Below are 16,593 nucleotides of genomic sequence, written 5' to 3' on the forward strand. Positions count from 1 at the left end.
CAACGTCATTTGCATCACTCACTTTAAATTTCTTCCCTGGAAGATGTAAACAAAGGCAGCGTGCAGTTAATCGCTTCGTCTGACACCTACCCCCCGCCAGCAGTTTCAGGCATTAAAAATAACGATATAGAAATAATCAATCTTGTCGCTGATGGTCTGGTTTGCTTCACAGAGTCATCAGAATAAATTTCAATCTGTTTCATAACGGTCAAAAAACTCCTCACAGGGGCTTTAAACTTAAAATTCCTGGTGTGGAGAAGTCAAGTTATTTCTCTGAACACAACCACAAGTAAAGAGTTTGATATCACCTCTCAAATTCAGATCTTACTTAGTTGTGCTTCAACTGTTATCATCCCCTCATTGTTTGCCACTGCTTTACGGAATAGGAAAATATGGACATATTGGGCCTTTATAACAAAACAATGTTCACTGTCCCAGCTGGGCAGGGCACAGAGTGTGCTGCTGAGTTAGATGGCAATCAGCAAAAATGACAAAATAAGTGAGCTGGTGCTGACTGAAGGGTCTGCTGCCTAATCTGGCTCGGGAAGGTGGGAGGAGCATGTTTAGAAGAAACTGCAGTCAGTCTGACACTGTGAGTCCTCCCAGTGCTGACGCGCTGTCTCTGTGGTGAGTCCAGGTGCAGTTATTGTTTGCTGTCTTCATCTGTTTCTAATGGAAACAAATAGTTACATCCTGAACAAAAAAGCGTGTCAGAGGGCTCCAACTGCTGCTGGTTTATTATCACGCCTCCTGCAAGTCTCTGGTATTCTATCCAAATATTTTTTTGCAAAAAGTCCTTTCTTATTTATTACAGCTTGCTTTGAAAAACCTGCAGTATTTAAAGGAACAGTCCTTTCTGACAGTTTAAATGCAGACTTTTTGAAATGCATTTTTTCCAAAGTCGGTATATGTTGAAATGAAGTTGAGATATACTTTACTCCGGACATTAGGATAATAAATTTGGGTATGTTTCACTTCATATAATGCCTTATTAGCTTTCTAATAACAAAGTAAATTACCTAAAAGGTCAACATCGACCTGCCACTGACATATTGTGTTCAAATTCTCCAACCACTCAATAGATCATTATTTTGTATCTAACATGTACCCCCCAGTTTCATATTTTACCAGCATTTAGCTGGTATGTTAATAATGCTCATTTCTGACCCTGGCTGTAACAGTATAATCATAGGCTGCAACTGAGTAGCAACAATATGTAAAACAATGATCAGCATAGCAAGAGGTGTATCAAAAAAATAATTAACGCAACATTAAAGCTCCTGTGAGGAACTTTCACCTTGTGTTGATTTTGGCGCCCCCTGTGGACCAAACCGTACATCTTATCTCTTATCTCGTAGGTGATGGTTTTGAACAAATAATCTCATCCTGCTTTCTTTAACAGTCATATGTATTGCTCACTTTAAATTTCTTCCCTGGAAAATGTAAACAAAGGCAGCGTGCAGTTTATCGCCTCGTCTGACACCTACCCCCCCGCCAGCAGTTTCAGGCATTAAAAATAACAATATAGAAATAATCGATCTTGTTGCTGATGGTCTGGTTTGCTTTTGTAGGGCATATAGAGTCATCAGAATTAATCTAAATCGGTTTCATAACCAACGAAAAACTCCTCACAGGAGCTTTAACAAACTGAATTATAAAGAAAGAAAGAAAATAAGTCCCTGGAAAAAAAGGTCTAATATTACTTAGTTCCACTGTGAATCTATTGGTCTATCTGTACTCCACATCACTCGTAATTTTATGAAATATTTACATAAAAAGTGAGTTTGGGCAACTTGGAGACTTTTTTTTTATCACTTTAAGTTTATTGAATTTCAAGTTTTCAACAACACAAAACCACAACATACAGAATCAGACAACCCCAGGCAGAAGAGTGGAAAATAAATAAAGATAAAATATGTAAGGTTGACTGGCACGAAAAAAAGAAAAGCAAACAAAACAATAAGCAAACAAGAAAAAAATACCGGACAGACAATAAAAGTAGAAGTACATAAATAATAAAAATAAACAAAAATCCAGTATTAACATGACAAGTTGGTCAAATTAACAAGATTCCCATCGTACCACTGCCAAATATCCTCTCCCCGTCCATCAAACATGAAATGTCCATTTTTGGAGACTTCTTGTGTGACTCATTCTACCGCCGTGCTTTTATTTTGACAGCGGCTGTACTTCCGGCAGTCTCGTGCAGCAGCAGCAACAGCAGCAGTTTGTCTTCGTGCGAGCCGACGAACCCACTCGGCTCATGCCTTCATGTGCAGTTTTCTCCTCCGTCACTGCTGTACGGGGGCCCCGGCCCGGTGTCCGACCAGCCACAGCCGCTGAGAAACGTTTGAGAAATGTGTCACCCGTGTGCGGAGGAGGCGAGAGACAGCAGCTATAATAAAACAGGTGGGTCTTTTATTCATTTTCTAATGTGTGTTTTCAAGCTAGCTGGTTGAGATTTCACTGCCGCAGTTTGCTAAGTGGGCATCGGTATGAGGCATCGTTTCCCGTCGCCGCTCGGCTGACTGTTGTTGTGGAGAAGCCCACCTAATGAAAGGTCGCTCAATGGATTGGATTACATGTTATTTTATCAGACTGCATTACGGTCAGACTCTGAATCCAACATGAATAGCTAATTAAATATTCTCGATCATATATTTTGTCAACAGCTGAAGGCCAGCATGTTATTCTGGTATTATGACACAAACAAAATAGTCGATGTAACACTGGGATAGTAAACAATGGGTTTGATTTTTAACACAAATTATGTATCAAACTGGAGGTTCTTATAACAAAACCACACTGTATTTATATCTGTAGTATTTTAGGTGTTATTTACCATGTTTTTAAGGCATATTGTTGAATTAATAGTGGATTCTTCCTTTGCAGTTACACTACAGTCAAAGCATTTAAGTGCTTTTATTTTTATATTATGTCCACGTAATCTTTTATAGCATTATTGTTGTCCTTTCTGATAAGGGACAAATCTGGCTTAGCAGTATTGGATAGATAGTGACAAACATTAGTCAAATTATATCATCAATATGTTTATATAGGGATGCACGATAATGGATTTTTTGCCGATATCCCTTATGCCGATATTTTCCAACCCTTTTTGCAGATTGCCGATTTTGATACCGATATATTAGGCGCATGTTTTTTTCCACCTAATTGCAGAGAACATCAAGTCTCCCCAGAAGTGGAAAAGATATCATGCCTACTCTTATTGTAGTGGCCAAAAACTGCTACACCGCAGACATCTTGCACCCTGCTTCACATTTAACGGAAGAGGCGTGGTACAGGCAGTGTGCACACACACTCGCTTTTTTAGGCAATCATCGAGCATTGAGGCAGAATTGAAGCGTTGTTTTATTGGCGGAAAATATCGGCCGATATCTGCTGATACCGATAACATGCTGCTGATAATATCGTGCATCCCTAGTTTCATATTCATATTATGTCCATGTAATCTTTTACAGCATTATTGTCGTCCTCTCTGATAAGGGACAAATCTGGCTAAGCAGTATTGAATAGATAGTGACTAACATTAGTCATATTATATCATCAAGATCTGTTTTTACAAGGTGGTTTTGGCTTAGATGTGTACTGTGAGTGTGTGTGTGTGTGTGTGCAAATGACATCACTGTTACAGCCATGAAAAGGAAAGTATATGTAAGTGAGACAGAACCAGTTAGACCTGGTTAAATCTGCAAACACTGCCTCCATGGTCTTGATGTCGCAAGTGTAATAACACTGCCAGTGTTGCACAGACGGGTTGAGGACAGACGCTGTGAGAAGTCTGGTTTTCTCCAACAATGGTTTTTGACAAACAGGATACATTTACTGATACGTGGATATCTGGGTGACTATGATCCCTTTTAGACGCCACTAAGAAAACATGATCCTGAACCCTTTATGGTACACTTTTCACATCTACAAATCGGAGAACTACACTGGGTTTCATTGTACTCCAGCAACAGATTAACAAAATAAAAGATATGTAAAAAAGGTTATTCATGCATTTTTTAGTCAGGATGTTAGGGATGCTCTTGTTAGGGATGCAATTCAATAAATTAATCTGTTTTGAAAGTATCCGTGCACATGTACAAAATATATAAGATACATCCACAAAAATGTATAGCTGTTTCATTTAATTACAGACCAAAGTGGCGAACCAACCAGCACTGCCATCCCCAGAGCCATGATGCTACCGTAGCTAAAGTTACGTTCCTAACATATATATGTTTTGGCCTTTGTAAGCTCTTTTTCTTTGGCTTGTTTTTACTCCTAGTTTCAGTTACGAGACACTCGTGTCCTTGAGGGAAATTACCGTTGGCTCTGAAATAAATTGGCACTCACGGCGGCCAGGTTCACCTGCAGCTCTTTCAGCCCATGTGTCAGAGCCTCATGGACAAAGACTGCCAACACAAAAGCAGCTCTGTTCGGGGAACAAACCCGGGAGAAATGCACCCGAGGTACCTCTACAGACAGGAAGCCAAGAGCACCAGCACAGTCCTGACATTTTTCGCTTTTTAATCCAGTTTCATATTCCTCTGGTGCTGTTTATTGTGGCGATCAGATAGCCGCAGTTTCTCAGAGGGGAAGTCTGCGGTGGAACATTCAGGGATGTACGGACGAGATAAGCTGCTCGCGGACGATAACGTGAGACAAATCTTGTTTTTAAATATCAGGAACTGGACTGTGATTATGCTACACTGTGAGTTTACTGGAACTAAACGCTGGAATGAAGCTCCTGTATTTTAAGACATGCTGCATGAATCTGTGTTATCACAGTTTACATGGACTTATCTGTGCAGTCATGTGACGGGCCTTTATCTACAGTTTGATTCAGGGAACACACCTCCTGCTTCAAGTTTCTCTGCCATCAGGAAACAGCAAACGTGTGTGTGTTTTTCCATGTCACACTTTCAGCAGCATATTTAACGTTCAGTTCTGCTTTTAATATATATTCATCTAAAGTGAAAGCTTGCCTGTTGTTTTTTTTGTCTGGGTGTTGTTACATTTGAGGTGTTTTGGCAGCTGTTGGGGTCTCTGTATCTAGAGCAGCAAAATAACAGAGGAGGCCCACAGTGACTGTTCCGCCGGTCTGGTTTGAACTGGATAAAACAAGGCTTTTTTGTGACCACTTGACCAAGTATCCTCTTTCATCCTATTCCTGTAAGTTAGAAGTAATTTGAGCTGACAGGAGAGAAACTATTTTGTATTAAAATAGGAAGCAGAAGTGAAAAGATCAAGATATTTGAATATCTTCGAAACATTAAGTTTGTAATAAGTCGAACAAGAACAAACTGCTTAGCTTCTTGTTTTCGGTGCTCAGTTGCGGTTAGATGGACGCATTCAAGCATGATTGTACAACTTGGAGAATGTGTCGGTTACAGACTTTATTTGTGGCGCGGTCAGCAGCCTGATCTCACTTGGTCTCACTTTCAAGACAAAGTTCAAGTTGTGTTCAGTCTCCCCGCTCACCTGATTTGTTTTACTGCAAAAAGTGGAAACAATCCATTCGACAGAGCTCGTTTGGAAGTTAGGAAAAGTCATCAAATGTGTTTGTATGTTCAGAAAAGTGTTTGACTCCTACTGTAGCTTCTAACGATTAAACTGGAGGAACCATGACCCCCGTGAACACGCGTGCTGATTCAGGATCTGCGGTCCTTTAGCTTCTCGCTTGCTCTGCAGTCTCTGAACCGCAGTGAGCTGTCGGCATGTGTGAGATGTCTAGATTATCACTGATGATAGCAAATATACAGCGAATATAATGACCACTACTCTTTGTAGGCAACCATTTGTATGTCTGATGATGACTAGACCCAAACTAGCTGTTTGAACTTGTTTAAATGCTTCGTGGGTGGGTGAAGAGGTTGGCGACAAACAAAGATCTTCAGGTTGTAGTTGTTGGTATGGCTAAACAAGTCATTTAGAGATGTCACCTCAGGCTGTGGGACTTTGGAAGTGCATTTTTAATGATATTGTGACATTTTAAGGACTGGGTATCGATCGATATGGATTCCGATTTGGTCCCGATTTGATTCAGTTCGACATCGATTTTTGTTAGGGGTATTTCAGTTACAATATCAATGCACCTCTAACCTTGTGTATTATCAAAATGTTTAATGTTTACAATAAAAATTGACCCTAAAGAAGTTACACCATGCACTTTATTTAACATGATCAACACACAGCAGTAAACACAATATTAACAATGTTATGAATTAGACAGCTTATGAACTTTTTTTCTGAACATCTGGCTCATGGTTTTGATTAAACGAACTGGGCTTTAACTTGCGCGAGATTTGGCCACGAGATCTCACAGCGCGAAGAACAAAAACCACACGAGAGTTATAGGGAAAGGTATATTGTATAACAACATGCTGGAAATATACTCGCGGCTAAAGCCGACGTTAACAGAAAGTAACATAAACATCAGTGCAAAACTAACTTACATATTCATGGACAAAAAGAGTCCGTTGGCGATCGCTGATGTCTCCGTAGTAAGTGTAGTAAACAAGTCCAGGCATGTCTCCCTCACTGCCGTGTTTCGAGAGGATGCGCTGAGTCGTGCTGCGTTCAGGAGCGCTCAGAAATGTGAGTGATCAGACACGTTTTTACATATTTTTAAAGATCGATCTCGGGATTTATGAATCGATATTGGGTCATTCAAATGAGAATCGATCGAATCGGAAAAATCGATTTTTAAACCCAGCCCTAGACATTTTATAAGATCGAAATACCTGCAAAAAAAACTTTCTTTGGACCAACAGATCCTGTTGATCCTTTTGTTTTAGCTTCAGTTCAGACCCACCATAGAGCAGGTTTTCCCACTGTTGAATAACATTTTAATGTAATTTATTTTTACCCACACACATTAAGGTTTTCAAGATCTAACCCATTGACATATCTCAAACTGATCCTGTTTCTTTGTGTTTTTTAGATAATCCATCATGATTCCCATCACAGAGCTCCGGTACTTTGCTGACACCCAGCCAGCGTACCGTATCCTGAAGCCATGGTGGGACGTTTTCACCGACTACATCTCGGTCGTCATGCTGATGATCGCGGTGTTCGGTGGCACGCTGCAGGTCACGCAGGACAAGATGATCTGCCTGCCTTGCAAGTGGGTCGTCAACAAGTCCTGCGAGACAATGCCCATGCCAAACGTGAGCCTGGCCTACGCACCAGAACCCAAAGGCATTCAGTATGACCTCGACCGTCACCAGTATAACTACGTAGATGCTGTCTGCTACGAGAACAAGCTCCACTGGTTTGCCAAATATTTCCCCTATCTGGTGCTACTCCACACTCTTATCTTTCTAGCCTGCAGCAACTTCTGGTTCAAGTTCCCCCGCACGAGCTCCAAACTGGAACACTTTGTCTCCATCCTCCTCAAGTGCTTCGACTCCCCGTGGACAACAAGGGCTTTGTCTGAGACCGTGGTGGAGGAGAGTGACACCAAGCCTCTGGGAAAAATGAACGGCTCTTTGGATAAGAAGGCCTCATGCGTGAGCGAGGACGTGGAGGCCAGCGTGCCAATGCTCCAACGAACAAAGTCCCGAATCGAACAGGGAATCGTCGATCGCTCTGAAACTGGAGTTCTAGACAAAAAGGAAGGGGAGCAGGCCAAAGCTCTTTTTGAGAAGGTGAAGAAGTTTAGGATCCACGTGGAGGAGGGAGACATCGTGTACCGTCTCTACATACGTCAGACCATCATCAAAGTAATCAAGTTTATGCTGATAATTAGCTACACAGCACACTACGTACGCTACATCAGATTCAGCGTTGTGTGCACGGTGAACATTCAGAAACTAACAGGGTACAGCACGTTCTATTGCGCTCATCCGTTAGCAACTCTTTTCAAGATCTTGGCCTGTTTCTACATCAGCCTGGTGGTGGTTTATGGGCTAATCTGCATGTACACTCTCTGTTGGATGCTCAGTCGCTCCCTCAAACGATACTCCTTTGAATCAATCCGCGAGGAGAGCAGCTACAGCGACATCCCCGACTTGAAGAACGACTTTGCCTTCATGCTGCACATGATCGACCAGTATGACCCTCTGTACTCCAAGCGCTTCGCAGTGTTCCTTTCAGAGGTGAGCGAGAACAAGCTGAGGCAGCTGAACCTCAACAACGAGTGGACGCTGGAGAAGCTGAGGCAGCGAATCACCAAGAACTCCCAGGAGAAGCTGGAGCTGCATCTGTTCATGCTCAGTGGGATCCCAGACACGGTGTTTGACCTGGTCGAGCTGGAGGTGCTCAAGCTGGAGCTGATCCCCGACGTAACCATCCCGCCAATCATCGCCCAGCTCTCCAACCTGAGGGAGATGTGGCTCTATCATACCCCGGCTAAAATTGAAGCTCCGGCTTTGGCTTTCCTGCGAGAGAACCTGAAGTCGCTTCACATCAAGTTCACGGACATCAAGGAGATCCCGCTGTGGATCTACAGCCTGAAGAACCTCAACGAGCTGCACCTGACCGGGAACCTGAGCGCCGACAACAATCGATTCATCGTCATCGACGGGCTTCGGGAGCTGAAAAGGCTGAAAGTGCTGCGTCTGAAGAGCAACCTGACTAAGCTGCCGCAGGTGGTGACGGACGTGGGCGTGCACCTTCAGAAGCTCTCCATCAATAACGAGGGAACCAAGCTGATGGTGCTCAACAGCCTGAAGAAAATGGTCAACCTGACAGAGCTCGAGCTCGTCCGCTGCGATCTCGAACGCATCCCTCACTCCATCTTCAGTTTGCACAACCTGCAGGAGATCGACCTGAAGGACAACAACCTGAAGACGATCGAGGAGATCATCAGCTTCCAGCACCTGCACCGGCTCGTGTGCCTGAAGCTGTGGTACAACCAGATCGCCTACATCCCCATCCAGATCGGCACGCTCACCAACATGGAGCGGCTGTATCTGAACAGGAACAAGATTGAGAAGATCCCCGGCCAGCTTTTCTTCTGCCGCAAGCTGCGCTTCTTAGACCTGAGCCACAACAATCTCACCAGCATCCACGCTGACGTGGGCTTCCTGCAGAACCTGCAGTACTTCGCCGTCACTGCAAACAGGGTAAGACGGAGAATCCTTTAATTTACAGAGGCTATGTTTTCAATTTAGTGAAAGCTTGTTTCATTCTCAGAAAAGTAATCCGTCTCCACCCCTTTTATCTTTCCGTAGCGTGTTGTATTATTACCTTAAAGGCCAGATAAAGTACAAAGGTCCATTCTGAGATCTTCATAGACGGGTTGGGAATTATGGCTCTAAAGATAAACAGGTCAATGAGGCTGTGGCGGTTTTACACTTTCTTCCTCCTTTGCAATTTATTAGCTTTAAAAGTGTCAAAGGTTTAGATTTTAGATCCATGGAGAACTTTTCAAAAAGATTGACATCACAGATTTTTGTCTGCTTTCTAGATGCTAAGATAAAACAAGACTTGATTCAGTGGCATGTTGTAAACTCAGTCCTGCTCTATACACAGCAGTCAATTCATGATTCTGATGATAACTGTCCCACATGTTAGATTAAAGTCCTCTCCGCTGGAACGAAGCACATGCTTTTACTACCAAGCCCATTTTCATTGTCCTCAGGCCAGTAAATATTTGTCACATTTATGCTGTTATAACTTTCTTCCCCATTATGACACTTCTATAGAATAATGTCCTCCTTTACCTTTCCAAATTCTAGATACAAAAGCCGCTGGTCAAAAAACCTGCTAACACTCGCGGTTTTTGCTAAGTGGGAAAGGTTAAAATCGGCATTCAGACCCGGGTAATCATCGCCTTGGCTCTGATCGGCATTGATGGGAACACAACAACCGTGTCGACGCGCTAATCCTCGCCCCCTCTTCGGCGCGTTGCTATGCTCCGTCGGTAATTTTTCCGACCCTTTGTCATCTCAGCTACAAATTCCGCCCGTCTCTGTCCAAGCAGCACTCAAATTTGCAGAGTTTGATAAACAGACTGATACAATAAAGATCTAACCTCTGTAGCATCTTCACTGTTTACTAACCCTGTCTCTGGCGTGTTTGTGACGTCAGACGGTTGCGCAGCGGAAAAGAGACCGAAAGCAGGATACTCCACTGGCAATGGGAAAAGAGACAATCGGCATCTATAAGCGGGTCTACCCGGGTCTGAAAAACTTGCGTCAACATGCTAATTTCAGTGGGAAAAGGGTAAAACGGAGCTGTCGCATGGGTGGGGGGCATGCGCACCTGCTCAGCCACCACATCTCTGGAAGTGCTGACAAATGTATCCAGCGATCCTCGCAGCGACTTATTAAATTATTCCTTTATTAAAATTATTTTCCTTTTCTTAGCACCCGACTCATGTTTACGAAATCTGTCACACTCTCATGCGGCCGACATTGTTCCCCCTTCTCCTTCGTACGTGCAGTGAGCAGCGATATGGAGCGCGCACTACGTAACGGCGCAATATCCAAAATGAAAACAACAGAATCATTAATTAGGTTAGATTTTTGAGGATGCATAATGGCATTGACAAACAGGAATTTCATTTCAGAATCACGGTGGGTCAACAACAGTCTTGAAAATATTATATACAGTAAAATAAAATGCAGGATGCGAAGCCAGGGTTGCCAGAGTTGGGCTACTTCTGAAGAGTTGCTGCGGACCCTGTGTGAGGCCCTGTGCGGTTGCACACTTGGCACAGCCCATGCAACGGTTGTGGATACAAATAGTTTCCTTTCCATCTCCTTTAGACTTCCTGAGAAGTAAACTGTTTCTTTTTAAGTAAATACTTAAAGTGGGCTTTCTTTAGGATGTTGTTTATTTCCCCTGCAAAGATTACCTTAACTACTTTGAGGGCCATGCCAATTTTCTGCATTACGGTCACAGCTTGCTTAGCCCATTTGGCTTCGGGTAAAGTAGCGCTCGTTTAAATCCTAACAAGATGCTGTTTATTTGATTCGCAATGAAGGACTTTCTGTTAGAAATTAGGTTAACAGCGTTCTCCTGAAAGAGCTGCGTTTCATTAAAAAGCGTACAGGATCATGTGTTTCCACTAAAGGACACTATTACTGCTGTTTTTACTGCGCTTGCCTGTGTGGTCACACTGGAAATAGGCTCCAGCAGGTTTGTTTGCTGCCAAAAATAGATGCATTAAATAAGACCCTTCTGGTGTCGTGTTTCTTGCCTGAATCCTCTTTAAATCATCGGCACATTATCGGTTCAAATGAGTTGCGTAATTGAGAAAAATTGTGTCCATGTAGGTGTTTAAACGGGGTTATAAAATAGAGATTTTAAATTTGTTTTGTGGACAATCCACGTGCCTTAGACGCCACTTTTTCTTTTTGTAGTATCCTGAATTTGTTAGGACTTTCCAAAGTCTGAATTTTGAGTGTCCTCTAATCTTATTTAGACTCTGAGATCTGAGTTGTGTTATGTTTTTTTAATTAGATAACATCTGACATGAACTACAGCTGAACCATTCTCCAGTCACGACACTAAGAACAGCTTCTCATCTTAAAGCCTTTTGCTCACATCTCAGATCCCCTCCTCATCTTACCAAGCCATATGGATTAAAAATTTAACAACTCAGCTTTTGTAATCACTCTAAACTTACACCGCTCATTACTCTGCTTCTTATCCTCCCCTCTTCAGATCGAGACTTTGCCCCCGGAGCTGTTCAAGTGCAAGAAGCTGCGTACTCTGAATCTGGGAAACAACTGCCTGCAGACGCTGCCATCACGCTTCGGGGAGCTGACCGGGTTGACCCAGCTGGAGCTGAGAGGGAACCGTCTGGAGTGTCTCCCTGTGGAGCTGGGCGAGTGTCGGCTGCTGAAGAGGAGCGGGCTGGTGGTGGAGGAGGACCTGTTCAACACGCTGCCGTCAGAAGTCAAGGAGCAGCTCTGGAGGGCCGATAAAGAGCAAGCTTGAGATGAAACCTCAGCGGAAGCTGCAGAAGGTTGATTGGAGGAATAAACAAGCAATGATTTTGTTTATAAAGAAAGGCAGAGCAGTAGTGTCGGACATGCTGGCCTAGATAAGTGACGGCTTGCTTCCCTGGAAACCTATAAAACACAGATGTCAACTTCCGGACCTCCAAGGATGCCACAAGTTTCACGGACGGCGAGGGTAAAATCTTGGCAACAGGTGGTTCAGCAATGTGGCTCTCCTGTAAAACCATCCTGAATATATCACTGCAAGGATGCATTCAAGTGATGTCGAGTATGCATGCCACGGTCGGACCTTCCTAAAGCAAACCTGTTTATAAGAGAGCCAAAACAAAACCTTTGCACGATTCAGCCACGCAGCGGTGAGCCAAAATGTGCTCGCTATCCCTTCTTTGCCGATCATGCACAAGCTGCTCAAAGCGGTATTCTTGCCTGACCTTTCTCCGGCCTTGAGACTTCAACATTTTACTTCGGACGTTTTTACATTCACTGGTGCGATCGCGGCGTGGCTCGGGCGGCAGATGTTAAGAGCGTGGAGGCATGAGGGTTTTCGCTCCTGTTGTTTTTTTCAGGCTCAACAAAAAACTCTGTGGCATCATCTCAGAGCTGATCTCACAGCTTTAGGCCTTAACTCGGAGGACTGATGGAACAACGTCAAAGAGAGGCTGTCAAATATTCAGCAGAAACAAATGGGAACAAACTCTACAGTACAATGTCTAAACACCCTGCGGTTGTTAATTTATAACGCCGGCCGGTGGAGAAACGCTCTGTTCTTCTTGGACTCTTTATGTTGCTTCACTAAAAAATCATGTCTTATTTCGGCATGTGAAACAGGCTCCACCTTATTTTGCATGACTAAACATTACACTTTATAATGTATGTGAGATTGCTTTAGATCAGGCCTCTTAAAACGAGGTCGTTTATTTATTTGATTTGGTACTTTTTAAGAGCTACCGCACATCGGTATCTTTATGAGCGTGTTTTTTTAATGTATGTATGTTTTGGCCATTTTTGCCTTTATTTGATAGGAAGACAGGGACGAGAGGCGGGACGCCATGCAGTGAAGGGTCGGGGCTGGACCAGCGCCACATGGGGCTTTTTTGCAGGCTTTATTTAGATTTCAACTAATGCATGACTAAAATCCCGCGAGTGACTGAAGGCCACACATTCTACACCACCATTGATTTGTTATTTTAAGCTCCCTATGGAACATAGTTTAGATCTTAAGTGACCTTTGTTCGATTGAAGGATAGAATATATTGCTTCACTGACTAGATTGTGGCACCACAATCAGGGTGTCCCCCTGCTGACATCAAGAGTTTGTCCCCCGTACCGAAGCCACAGGGTCAATCACACATCCAGTAGTTAACCAATAAAACAAGGAAGAATCGAGGTACTTTTTTTTTAAGCTCGGTATGATTCTGAATTACGAGACGCTGGGTAATGATTACCTCCTGCAGCCGCGAGACAGGAGAGTTTTAACTAGCTGCCAGGTACTGCCACTCTCAGAGGGAGAAGTGCCCTGCTGTTTGCGCGCCCCTTTTATTTATTACGCTCAAATTACTCCGGGGGAAACTGGACATTAGTCGGCGCTTCTGTTTATCCAGCATGAGGACAAACAGGATGTTACAGAGCGAAGGAAACGGGCTTTGACCGACCTACCCAAGGGAAACATTTACACAGAGAGGGAGTATGCAGAATATGTGATTTCCAAATTAGAGCAACATGCTTTGTCTGCTTGAAACACTTTCCTTGTTAAGGCCTCGGATTTAATAGCACCATTTGGAGTAACCCTGCTATGTTTACTCCAGCCAGGCATCTCATTGCTAATATGGCCTTAATGTTTTACAAGCTGTACGCCCTGTTAATGATCACAAACATCACGTTCATGACTGCTTTTTTTTCATGTGTTGTTGTTAAACGTATAGCTTGTTTTGTACCTTTCAGTGGCATGGTATGTGCTCTTATCGTTACCAGCTGTTTCTCTTTGATTTCTGGCTTTTGAAGAGATTTAAGGGAAGTTTTGCCGTAACGATACAAACGCACCTTTGTTCACAGCGAGTTTTTGCTTCACCGAGGCCTTGGCTGAATCCAAATGCCCTTTTTTTTTCTTCAGGGGTCATTAGTGAAGTGCTCCCTACGCAGTCCTGCTCTGAAAGGAGAGCCTCAGTCTCGAATGTGTTGACAAGCAACCAGTTTTGAAGTTGAAGCAAAGGCCAGAGGCAAATATGAGAGCAGAAAAGAGCAGGCATCCTACTGATGAAAGCCTTTGCATTTGCAGTATTACAGACCGGGTGTCTGTGGCGACTTTCGCGGTAAAAATCACAAGCGGTGCCCAGTTGGTGACGTGTTTTCCATCAGCCAGCAGTGGTTGGTCTGCCAGAGAGGGTAGGCGGAGCTTAGCGGCTGCTTTTCTGGTCTTTGCAAATTATGCGAGTAAACAGTAATCTACTATGGCTGAACAACAGATTTGCGGTGCCTGCACTATATTCTCCTGTTTCAACACACACATTTAAAATTGTGCGCTTTTAAAATTTAAGAGGAAACAGGAGAATAATTTACTTCATTGATTTGCCAATAATTTATGATACAACTCTGTATGACTGCAGAGATGTCAACAGAAAAACAACAAACTAGGCGGAGGGTTACAATGTTGCTCACTGTCGGCACTATGTTGTGGTGACATGATTCTGCTGCACGTGACCGAGTGTAGCGGAGTTGCAGTTGAAAAAAGCTGCCTGTGGTAATTCGTGACTCGTTCCCTACGACTCGGTTCCTGTCGCTCACTCCAAAGAGCCGTTAAAATAATCGTTCACAAACGTCCCAACACTGTCTGGATATCTGGTAAGTGTGCTCCCGCAATTACCGTTTATCGCCACAGGTGCCGCCAAAGAGGACAAAACTGAGACCTTCGAGATTACCACTTTAAGTGGCGTGTTCACGTTAAAGTGGGAGGAGCTCTGGTTTAATTTTGTGGTGCCAAGTAGGAGCAGAAACGTGTATTTCATCACATTCTGCTGAATAGATCTTTCAGGTGCCAAACAATGAATGCAAATAGGCAAGTGAGTGAAGTACTAGCACATTAAATTAGAAGAATCATGTATCTATAGTGCAGTAGCTTGCCAAAGATAAGGGGACAGTCTGTGGGAAAACTATTCTGTCACTCCAAAGTAAATTTGATCCGGCAACATGGGTCATTGTAGTGGTGCAGTGCAGCTGCCAGTGCTGCTGACACTAAATGTCTGTCTCCTGCAGTGCACCAGCACACAGTGTCAAATTAGGACGTTTGACAAATGCCTGTCAGTCATTGTATCAAGTTTGTTTTGGCTTGGTGGTCGGGCCATTAGAGGTTGGATTGTCACGGCTTAATATACTTCTTTCTGGTGTGTATCTAATCTTGAATTCACTCTTTGATTTACTTTAATTGCTACAATCTAATTTATATTTTCATAAATCCGCCCGTACTTCATTTCAGCTTCATCATGGTCTATCTACGTCAGAATAATGACACATCTATATTCAGCCAAATGTTCCCGTGTGTCACATTTTCCCGCTAACATTTGGATGGAATTTCAGCAGGAATTTTTCGCCTTAGTCATTTATTTTTCTGACCTCTGGAAGCTGTGACTACGGCCTCACAGTCCTTTAGTGTCACTTCCCTCTGAGTCACAAGATGAGCACAGTGAAACCTACTGCCCCGCTCCCTTTCCTGCGTGTCAGCGCCGGTGACTCACTCGGGTGAAGGTCTGAGACGAGGTCAGCCTGCTGTTCACGGAGCACAAAAGCAGGAAGTTTTTTGTGACTAATTAAATGGCCCCATGGTTACGTGAAAACTCATACTAGCACTTTAATTAATGATCATGTCAGGAGGGCCCCTTCTAATGTTAATCTCAATCAAACTATTAATAAGGCTTGTTTTTCTTATATTTTCAGCGCCAAATTGATTTTGAACGTCTCGTCTTTTAATGTACAAAATATATAATTATATATTATTTAAGCCTTAAGTAGTGTAGTTGTGTGTGAGGAAGTAACAGTATGATGGATCCACAGAGGGTTTTTACAGCAGACGGGGAGTTTTCAGTTCTCTTTGGACACAGCTCCTGACAACAGACAGGATTTCACAACTGCACAGAAACAACACACGACAATCTATCAGTCACATGCATTTCATTAAAACCAGAAATATTCAAAATCTACCTATGTATGTTTTTTGTTTTTTAAAACACGATTGTAATTATTGTGTAAGATTCATTTCTCTCTGTATTCTGAAGCCTGTAAATCAGGAATGTAAGAAGACAGCTTCACATCCATTTCATCTCTCAGCATGAGTTCTATGATGCTAAACTTGTGTGCATTGCAGCCATTCAGAAAGCCACCCGCTAAACCCCCCCCAACAACAACAATCACTGTTGAATATAAACTGTTAACCGGATGGACAGACTTTGAATGACTCAGCTGCGTCTGTATCACACGTGAAAAAGGCCTTTATTAACGACTTGTTGCCAAGTGGACTGAACACTGGCTTTTTAAAGCTGGACGTCTGTAACAGTGGACAACTGAACTTTGATTTCTTAATGTTCAGACGCTACTTTTGTACCATTCTGACACATGATAATAAACACTTAACACTAAATCCTGTTGCAAATAGTCTTAATTCCTCATGTGACCGGCAGTT

General features: G+C 43.1%; 1 protein-coding gene across 1 annotated transcript; it reads left to right on the top strand.

The window, feature by feature from the left end:
- Window positions 1-2,253: 2,253 nt before the first annotated feature.
- Window positions 2,254-16,551, top strand: lrrc8aa (leucine rich repeat containing 8 VRAC subunit Aa). Its single transcript, XM_069673484.1, has 3 exons — window positions 2,254-2,409; window positions 6,953-9,077; window positions 11,626-16,551. The coding sequence occupies exons 2-3, from the start codon at window positions 6,963-6,965 to the stop codon at window positions 11,899-11,901; spliced, it is 2,391 nt and encodes a 796-aa protein (XP_069529585.1). The 5' UTR covers window positions 2,254-2,409; window positions 6,953-6,962; the 3' UTR covers window positions 11,902-16,551.
- The last annotated feature ends 42 nt before the right edge of the window (window positions 16,552-16,593 follow it).

The sequence above is a fragment of the Semicossyphus pulcher genome, unplaced genomic scaffold, assembly GCF_022749685.1.
Source record: "Semicossyphus pulcher isolate SPU_LCO1_2020_fin unplaced genomic scaffold, fSemPul1.0.p SCAF_22, whole genome shotgun sequence".
NCBI classification, from domain to species: Eukaryota; Metazoa; Chordata; class Actinopteri; order Labriformes; family Labridae; genus Semicossyphus; species Semicossyphus pulcher.